Raw genomic sequence first — 10,066 nt, forward strand, 5'->3', positions numbered from 1 at the left:
CAGGAAATCCCTGATGTAAGAGCAATTTATATCCCCCTCCCCCCCATGTCTAATAAAGAAGAGGGTTGTATTCTGCTGTTACACTGATGTACATCTGCAGCAACTCCTGTGACTTCTGTGGCATTACTGTCAATTTATCCAACATGTCTGAGAGCAGTTTGGCCCAAAAAGCAGCTTGCTGTAAAAATCAATAAGAAGCCTTGCTCCTCAGATGGAGGCCTTTGCAGATACTGTAGCCTTGACAGGGGACAAATTGCTGCAGATGGAAAGTCTCTAAACTGGGGCTGAAGGCAGGGCTACCGTGTTACTTCCATAGATAATGGTCTCCCTTGGAAAAGCAATTACAGTGATTCCTTGTGCCACAGTGCCCTGGATCAGGATGGAAAGAAGCTGATGGTGCTGTCACAGGGGAAATCATAGTCAAGTGTGTTCCCAGCTACCATATTTGCCCAAGCATTACCTGGGGAAAAGACACAATCTCCAGGGCCTCCCAAATAGCACATGTGTAGTGTTTTATCTGGGGAATAAGGTCCAGAAGCAGTTCTGTTCCCTTGGGAGTTTATAACCCCACAGAAAGCTGGCTGAGATGCCTAAGGACTACAGCTCAGTGCTGATAATGAAGAGGAGGACATTCAAGTCTGTCAATCTATAGCTGTGAGAGCTGAGATTGCAATTTGCTGATGTACATTCTGCAAAGCTGTAGCTGTTTGCACTGGACAGAGTCATGCTTTCATATTCCAGAGCTCCCATCATACATGCCAAGCAGCTGAATGGGGCTCTGATTGGAGCCTGCAGAGTCAGAAAGATCAACACCACATATCTAAACAGTTTTGATTTGAATATGGAAACCTCCGGCAGACTCTGCTCGCTTAGTCTTTTATTCATATATGTATTCCACATGTGTAGCTCAAGGTGTCTGAGTATTTGCATGGTGGTAGTATAGTTAACCTGTGTTGTGAGCAGCAGCTACAGCCATACTCAGCTACATCTCAGTGTTGACACTGCAGACAGTATCTAGGACCTTTGGCTACAGAAACACCCACCACTTCCTGGTGAACCATAAAAAATATCTGTTTGCTGTACGAGTGATAGGCTTTCTATCCTCAGTAGGCCTTCAGGCTCTCAAGGGCAACATAAGCCACATACATGCCTGGGAGATCCAGTAGCAGATAATGAGGCACAGCTGGGATGTTTTCTGAGTACCATTGTTACTGTGGCACATGAGGGCCATTGCTCAGAAGATTCCTTAGCTGGAAGCCTAGAGATCTGAGCAAAGTAATCCTGTGTGCTTGGTACACAGCCTGCAACACAGGATTGGATCCTGTCCTGCTTGTGAAGCTAGTCTGCTTTTGTAAATTGCAGCCTGAGCATGTCAGTTCTTCTCTATGTTCCAGGCTGATCTAGTAATCTTTGACAGGGCAGATCAGTAAAAATCATTATCCCAAGACATGAATCAGTAAGCAGCATTGCCAGGCCACCTCCTTCACACAGCCATTACTCTGTTGTTACATGGGAGGCAGCACTAGTGCAACACCAGTGCCCATTCATCAGTGACAGATCTCAGTCTGTGAGAGACAGGTTATTCCTTCTAGCAAAGCTTAAGCATTACAGGATTCTGCAGGGTGGTTGAGGCAGGATGAAATTAATCTTCCGGGATATGCATAAAGCCATTCATTTTTGCCTTCTGCTCTGCCTCAAGTGCTCATTTGTCACCAAGATACTCAACACAGATAATGCTTTGAAACATATTAGGGGCTTGGTGTGTTTAGTATCAGTTTAGGTAGGTTCCTAGCACTTATACTCAAAAAGTCCAGCAAAAATCCTTCACTGGAATTCTAAGAAATGACCTAGCTGCAATGGAGCCCTCAGTGCTGAGCTAGACAGGACTTTTGATTTTTTTTTCCCCTCTGCTTGTTACTCCTTAGAAAGCTGTGGCAGGAAGCAAGTTGGGCAACCAGAGCAGCAGTGAGGGCTGTCTCCCAGCAACTTTTAAAAGCAATTGCTAGTCACCATGTAACCTAGACACAAAGAGCCCAATTCATCCCTAGTGTTACTCCAGTGTACTAGGTGCTGTTCTACCAGGAAGGACTGTGGGCCAAGACATTTAATACTTCATGAACTAATGAAAGGCCTCCCACCTTGTTGGTGGGACTGTGGGAACTTCCCGCTGTGATGCATCCAACTTGGAAGCTGTGGCACCTTACATGCTCTGTACTCAGCACAGCTCCATGTTTAAGGGCTCTGTGGCTGCTGAGACAGACAGCCATGTTGTGTTCTCTCCCTGCGACAGAGAGCACAGTGCCATACCATACTCCCTCACAGAGGCTACTTTTACCTTTTGTATTTGTGGTGAATTCTTCATCTAAGAAACCATCTACGTGCCACTGGTGGACAGAGAAATGGTGCACATGCCCAGGCCAACCCACATGTGAGGCTGAGGACTTGCTATAACAATAGGATGCACTGGCAAAGTAAGAAGTAGTTCATTCTCCTAGCCTCCTGGTGCAGGAAAATGCTAATCATTTTAAAGATTAAGATAGAACAATTTATGGAAGAGATTGTATAAAACAGTGTGTGTTGTAGCAGGGGGCTGAACTCAGTCCCCCAAGAGGTCACTGCCTGTCCTGCATTCCACAAACAGACAACAGAGCAAGCTCCTAAGACCCTATGGAGAAGGCATCCTAGACCCCAAGCACACCAGGAGATTTTTCTGGACAGCCAAGAGCTATGTGACACGGCAATTTGGAGACGATACAAGAACACCATGCAGGAACCCACAAACTGCCGTGAAGGCAACTGCTGTCAGCAACCAGCCTGAAATTGCTCCTGAGGGCAGTCAGTCTCCTGGATGACCCATGCTATCTTGGGCACTGTCACCTTACCTTAAGTCTTCTGAACACACACTATATTCTTAGTCTGTAGCAATTCAGTGGTTCATTAAACTGCTGTTTCTCTCGCTCAAGTGGTCAATGAAAAGGTATCATAAACCAGGAGAGCAGGGTGTTTTCCTGAATGACAAAACGAAACAGAACTTAGTTAAAGGCCATAATAAAGGCCAAACTCAGCAAACAGGGCTGAGTTTCTAAAGACTCTGGTATCAAGGACCTTTCCAGACCAAATTATAATAATGCTGTTGTACCTTTCACAGTGATCAACCATACCTTGCCGCACCACAAGGAAATAGTCTTTCCTAGCCTGTAGGGTGGGGTCAGAACTTGTGACATAGGCCCCTGCTATACATTACATATATTACTCAGTTAGCTGATTAATCACACAGTACATTTAGACTGGACACGTGCAAAGACCAGCCGCACATGCAAAGTAACTGTCACACAATTAATGAGTTAATTGTGCAATAAATTTAGACTAGTCATGCACGAAGTAATTATCACACTATAAAAATTACTAGTATCCAGCTATAAGAAGAGCCAACCAGCTACAAAGTTAGTGCCTGAAAATGTGTAACAACTCTACAGCTGGTTTCTATCCAGCTTACATTTGAACATGTAGCAGAACTCATAGACATGGGGTCCCATCAATAACTCCTACACAGTACAGAAACCCTACCCATACAGGGTCATCAATAACCCCTGTACATGGCCAGCAGCCCTACCTTAATGCCATTGCTGATCTCCATGACAACAACGGTGGTTTTTAACCTACTAACACCAAAGTGGTTAGCTACTAGGAGTGGCAGAAGGCAATGTCCACACACTGTACCATGCTGGAGGAAAGCTTATCAAGTATTCTATCCAGCAGGCTCTTGTGTAAGGGGCCTGTACTCACTGGGTGCATCTATACATCCAGGGGTATCCACTTGCAGCAGTACAAATAGCGGCAGCACAAATTTGTGCCACAGGTTTGTGCCTCAGTGCACATACCTGAACATGCACTTTGGTGCAGGGTAAATTGTGCCACTTTGGGCAAACTGACCTTGCCCAGCTCCTCCTGGATCTTCAGTCAGGGGGAGCTGGAGGCTGGGGTCAACCACTGTGCTGGCCCTAGCAGTATAAAAAGGTGCCCTAGAAAGCAACTCAGAGCTACTTGTCCTCAGAAGCTTCTCAGATCTGGGCAGTTGGTGTCTGGGGACACTAACCCACTGGACTGCTGCAGCACGCCTGACCTAGAGTGGCCCCTATACCCTGTACCCACTGCAGCAGTCTGGCACCTGCCTGGCTGTGACCTGCCACCTGCAAGAGCATCTGCCCCCTCAGACCTGTGGCCCCATGGCTGTGCACCTGCCAGACCTGGTTGGGGACCGCATAGCAGCCTAGGCTGTGGTGTGTGTGCTCCAGCAGAGCTGTCTGCACCTCTGGGCCAGCTGCCAGCAGGCTGTGACTGCACAGCAGCACCACTGCATCCAGGCAGCTCAGTCTGGGGTCAAAGTCATCCACCTGGAGGCAACGCCACAGTACATACCCCACATCAGCACTGCAGCATGTCCTGTGTAATGTACGTGAATCCTGGGGAGAGGTCTTCGAGCCCCAGTGAATGGAGAAGGCTCACCATATAGCACAGCACATCCAACAACAGCCAAAGCAGGGCTAGCCAGCCAGGAACAATATCGCAGGTGAAGACCACCTTTTCAGGTAGTGGCACATGGGACCCAAAGTGCATGCTACCATCACCGCCCACTTGCAGGCCCACCCCCTGAATAAGGAACCGGCCTTCTCACCACTGGCACCAGGCCACCTGCCCAGGGGCCTCCATCCCCACCCACTGCCAGGATCACAGCAACATAGGCAGTGTGGCTGTAGTGAAATCAAAAGCAACTGTATTCCCCCTCCCTCTCCCCAAAACTTTCCCAGCACCAACGTGCCCACAGTACCCTATACAAAACCTTCACTATGCTACCGCCATTCACCCGGCCCCCTCCGATGCACAGACCCAAGCAAAACCAGAAAGGCATGAAAACTATTTACATGTGTACCAGGAGGAAAACAGAGGGTCTGAGGGTTAGGGGAAACACCAGGGGAGGAGGCACAGGGAGGAGGGACTCAGGGGTTGCTGGCCCTTCACCCTGAGCCAGGCCTTGGGCCTGGGTCAGACCACCCCATGTGTGGGAGCCACGCCAATGTGGCTGGGGCCCCAGTTGCTCTGGGAGGAGGGCGGGTGCTCCTCCTTGGGCAGCTGTGGCAGGTAGGCCTAGGACCAGGAGTGGGGGACACAGGACTGGTGCCCCTTGAGGGCCATAGCAGGCCCATGGGGCCTGCTCGGGTGCCAGCTGCACCAGCAGCCACCTAACCTGCTCCCAGCCAGGCCCTGCCCTTGGTGCTGGGGGTGCGGGCTGGCCAAAGGGGCCAGGCGGCTGTGGTGGGGCTGGCACAGGCTGGGGTGCAGCACCAGGAGTGGCCAGGGCGGGGATGGCAGCTAGGAGCTACTCCATGACCTTGCACTCCTGCGCAATGGCAGTATCTACAGAGGTTCACAGTGGGCACAGCTCCTCAAAGCTGTCCCAGGCGAGCTGCTGCTCCTCTCGTATCTCGCCAACCACCTGCTGAAGGGCCACCCTCCCAGCCTGTGCCTCCTCCAGGGTCAGGGTCTGGTCGCAGTGGAAGCGGAGGAGCTTGTGCAGGACCTGGGCACGAATGTCCTGAGACTCCTGGTGGCATGCCTGCTCTGTCCAGAGCACCTGGTCCTGCACACTGCCCTGTTGGGTGCATCGCTCCAAGCACAGGTGGTGAACCTGGACAGCCCCTGGAGTCTGCAACAGTGGCCAAGCAGGTCCCAGGCACTGGGCAGCAGCCTCTCCCCTGGCAGATGGGCTGTCTGTAGAGAGAGCGAATGGAGGGCCATCTTCAGCTACAGCAATATGGCATGTGGCAAGAACAGGCCTCTGCGAGGGTCTCAGGGAATAGTCTCACTCTGAAGCGCAGGGCTAGGCAGACAGCCCCCAAGCCAGAGCAGTGTGGGCCCGGCACCCTGACAAGGACTACACCCATCCTGGGGTCTGCCCATCCTCTCTCGGTGTGTGTCCAGGCCAACAGGGCCCCTCCTCTGCCTCGAAAGATCCTTCCCAGGGACAAGCGCCCCCCTACCAGGATCGATGCGGTCTTCCATGACACCCAGGCCCTCAGCCACTGGCCCCAGTGGCTCTGACAATGCCACCACCTCCCCCTTGCTCTCCTGGCCAGGACCAGCTCCATCCAGCTGGGAGTGCTGGCAAGGGGGGAGGCTGTCCTGCCCCTGCTGGGAAGGGGGCCCCTGCATGGCAGAGAAGTCGGGGTTGGGAGAGGAGGGAGAGAGGTGGCAGAGACAGACTTAGGGTGCATGCAGGGCCCCAGAAGAAGTGACCCAGGAGAGAAGGGAGTTGCAGGGATGTGGTGGGGGGAGGCTCCCAGTTCCCCATGTCCTGTGCTGCCGGCTCAGCTGGGAGACCTTGTTCCTGGGCCCTGGGTTGGAGCTGGGGCCAGACCAGGTCTCTGATGGGGGTGAGGCCTGGTGCTGAGGCTGCCAGGGTGTGGCCTCCGGCCACCTGGCTGACACCCTGGGCTGGTCCTCAGACTCCTCTCTGCTCTTGCTGCTGTCCCGCAGGAGGCAGGGGTCCTGTTGCTGCGGGCCCACCTCAGGCCTGGCTGTAGCACCAGGTCTGGCCTGCAGTGTCCATCCTTCACTGCTGTCGCTCCCAGCATGGCTGGGCAGTGGTGGTGTAGCAGGCCTGGAGGTGGGCTCTGCCTCCGGGAACTCCGGCTGGGTCACCAGGCTGGGTGCCACTGGCTGCACTCCTCCCCTGGTGGTGAAGGAGTGCTGGGGGGACTTGGTGGCTGCGGACCTCATAGTAGGGCATAGTGGTTTGCCCCACCCCCTAGTGCCAGTTGGCATCATAGACAGCGTGAAACTGCCCTCATCCAGCACCGCTGCCAGGTTTTGCAGTGCCCCCACTCTGCCATCTGGGCAGCAATTACCTGATACATGTGTTCATAGAAGCAGGCCATGGCAAGCTGCTGCTGTGTGTCCTCCTGGCCCCAAATGACCAGGAGGTCAGCCACTTTGTTGGCCGTCCAGTTTAGTCCCTGGTACCAGGCCTGGGCGGCCTCCTCCAGCCGGATCCCCACATCTGCCTCTGCACTCAGCCATGATCCCTGCCACCGCCTCTGGGGCTTCCTGCCACTGTGTCTGGGCTGCAACTGAGACCTGGGTAGCTCAGTCTCCAGGGCATGGGGACAGATGGCCTACATGCCCAGCTGCAAGGTAGCCCAGCTGGTTCTGGGTGCCTGTCTGTGTCCAGGACAGGCCCTGGATGCCAGGCAGGCTCCACAGCAGGCAATTGAGAGACCTGATGCACTTCTATTTGCTCCAACACACCAGGACGAAGGCTGTAGCAGCAGAGGCACTCAGCAATAACAGAGACACTTTGGCTGGCAGCCAGAGTGTTTCCTTGAAGGACCAAGCCTCCGTTTGTTATAGTGCACACTCCTGAACTGTACTTTGCCCTGCTTTTTTTTTTTTAAACCGTTTTTTTGTTTGTTTCTTTGTTTTATATATCAGGAAATCCTAGTATCAAATTTTGGCACCATGCTGCAAATGTGCAGCATAGCACACAGTTGTATATGCACTGCATGTGGTTTGCGATACCTCAAACAGGCTTGCGGTGCCCCAAACCACACGTGCACATGCATGCTTGTCTGGGCGTGCCCACTGTGTTCAAAAATGAAAGTGGCCATGGGTGCTGTGCTTTGCACTGCAGTCAGTGCTTTGGCTAGTGTGACCTAGGTGTCCTGGTCAATAGGTACCTTTCCTCCCACTGCTCTGGATCTTGACATGACTGAAGTGCCTCCTTGCAGCCCTGAGTCAGGTGTCCTATGTCCCAAAGAGGGACAAGCGTTCAGAAACACACCTGAGCCTTTCAGTCCTATTGGCTAGCTGCAGGCTCCTCCCTGCTCAGCACTCTGGATTGCCCTTTGGAGGCAACTGCCTCACTGCTGACTGTACAGGGAGTCTGTTGACTTGGATTGCTCTCCTGGGGCAAGGCACATCACTCCTAGTCACTGTGATGCCTAAGCGGAGGCACCTACAAGCATGATTTGGACCTGGCCCCAAGTGACTGCCCAAAGCCACACAGGGCAATAAATCCCAGTCAGCTGAGTCTCAAACCTCTGGCTTAAATAAAAGCCCTCCTAGATCATCAGTCTCTGTGAACTCCTTTAATGACCACAAGCAAGTGGCTCCCACAACACCCACGCCTGTCAGAGAGATTTAAACATAAACAAGAAGCACTCTGAAATTCCTGGCGGAGGCACAAGAAGTCTTTTAAAGACATTACAATACAACTCAGTTCATTTAGGGCTTTACATACAAAGGAGGATCCTTCTGAAGTACGAATGTCCACTGAAATTCATCATTGTTCTTTGTCTGCTCCATAACGGCATGTGAGCGGTAATTGTCAATAACAGACTTATCACAGGTCCCTTTGAGGTTAAGATGGGAGTTAAGCAAGGCTGCGTTATCCTTTCAGCACTCTTTTCAGTATTTCTTACTGTCATGCTACATCTGACCACCAACAAGCTTCCAGTTGGAGTGGAGCTAAACTACCGAATGGATGGTATAATGTTGAATCTCAGCCGACTCCAAGCCAAAATCAAGATTACCCTGACCTCAGTCATCAAGCTCCAGTATACTGATGATGCTCTAGTGTGTGCTCACTTGGAAGCAGACCTTCAGGCAACCATCAATGTCTTACCAAGGCATACAAGAAATTGGGATTGACAACATTCAAAAGACTAAGGTCCTCCATCAACAAGCTCTTAATGAGCAGTCCCCAGCTCTGGTCATTCAGATTCATGGTGAGAGTCTGGAGAACACTGAGTATTTCCCATACCTCAGAAGCCACCTCTCACAGAAGGCTAACATCAATGAAGAAATCCAACATCGCCTCAAAGTTCAAATGTGAAAGTGCAGCTTTTGGATGCCTGAGAAAATGGGTATTCAAAGATTGCAACATCAGATCCAAAACCAATCTCATGGTTTGTCAAGCAGGTGTGATCCCCACCTTACTGTACAGAGATGAGAGATGGACAACTTAGAGGAGATACCTCAAGTCACTGGAGAAATACCATCAACACTGCCTGCAGAAGATCCTTCAAATCCAGCGGGAAGACTGACACGCCAACACTGGTGTCCTCTTGCAAGCAAACATCACAAGCATTGAGGTGATGATCATCCAACATCAGTTTTGCTGGGCCAGCTACATCATCCAGATGTCCAACTCCAGATTCCCAAAACAAGCTTTATTTTCCCAGTTCAGTCAAGGCATACACTTAAGAGGAGGGCAGAGAAAGGGCTTCAAGGACGTCCTCAAGGTCAACTTGAAAAAATGCAACATCAACATCAGCTCCTGGGAGACTGTTGCCCAGGACTGTCTGAAATAGAGGAAGACTCTGTTGCAAGGATTTGAGTACTTTGCAACTGAATGATGACAACAGGAGACAGAAAAGCAGGAGCGGCAGAAACAGTGTCAGACCGAATCAAGAATCCAGAGCCACTCGCCCAGCAGGGAAACGCGCCCGCGTTGCAGCAGACCCCGTCTATCCCAGATGGGCCTAGTCCGCCGTCTGCATTCACACCTGCAGATAAGACAATCATCCTTGACTACGAGGGACTGCGGAGGATGATGATGACCGCTCATTTCAGTTGAAGACATCTGGATGATGTAGCTGGCCCAACAAAGTTGATGTTGGACGATCATCACCCTGATGTTTGTGTTGTTTGCTTGTCCACTCATTTCACACTGGCTCCCCCGCACTGCCATTCATCATCCGGCTGCAACGCCGACACGGCCCCTACCGCCAAAGGCTGACGGTAAACGGGGCAGGATGGTTTCTGGGTGCCAGCCCCAGCGGTGCCACGGCCTGCTGAGTCCCTTTCAGTGCATGAAGACCCAGGCCACTGAGCTCCTCGCCGTGACAGCATCTCTGCGCGGTGCCGCTTGGCGCAGGCCAGCTCGGAGGAGCAGACTCCTGCGCGGGGGCAGGGGCAGGGGCAGGGACCGCGTCCCCGCGGAGCGGTCCCCGGGCCGGGCTTGCTCGGGCAGAGCCGGCGGGCGGGGACAGCGCTGGCCGCGCCCCCA

General features: G+C 52.2%; 1 protein-coding gene across 1 annotated transcript in view; it reads right to left on the reverse strand.

Moving 5' to 3' along the window:
- The window catches only part of BSPRY (B-box and SPRY domain containing), a 21,781-nt gene extending 21,636 nt beyond the window's left edge, over window positions 1-145 (reverse strand). Inside the window, exon 1 of the mRNA XM_025203061.1 lies at window positions 83-145. Within this exon, the coding sequence (XP_025058846.1) occupies window positions 83-145 (63 nt within the window). The remainder of the gene's footprint in view (window positions 1-82) is intronic.
- Between the last annotated feature and the right edge of the window lie 9,921 nt (window positions 146-10,066).

The sequence above is a fragment of the Alligator sinensis genome, unplaced genomic scaffold (assembly GCF_000455745.1).
Source record: "Alligator sinensis unplaced genomic scaffold, ASM45574v1 scaffold235_1, whole genome shotgun sequence".
Lineage (NCBI taxonomy): Eukaryota > Metazoa > Chordata > Crocodylia > Alligatoridae > Alligator > Alligator sinensis.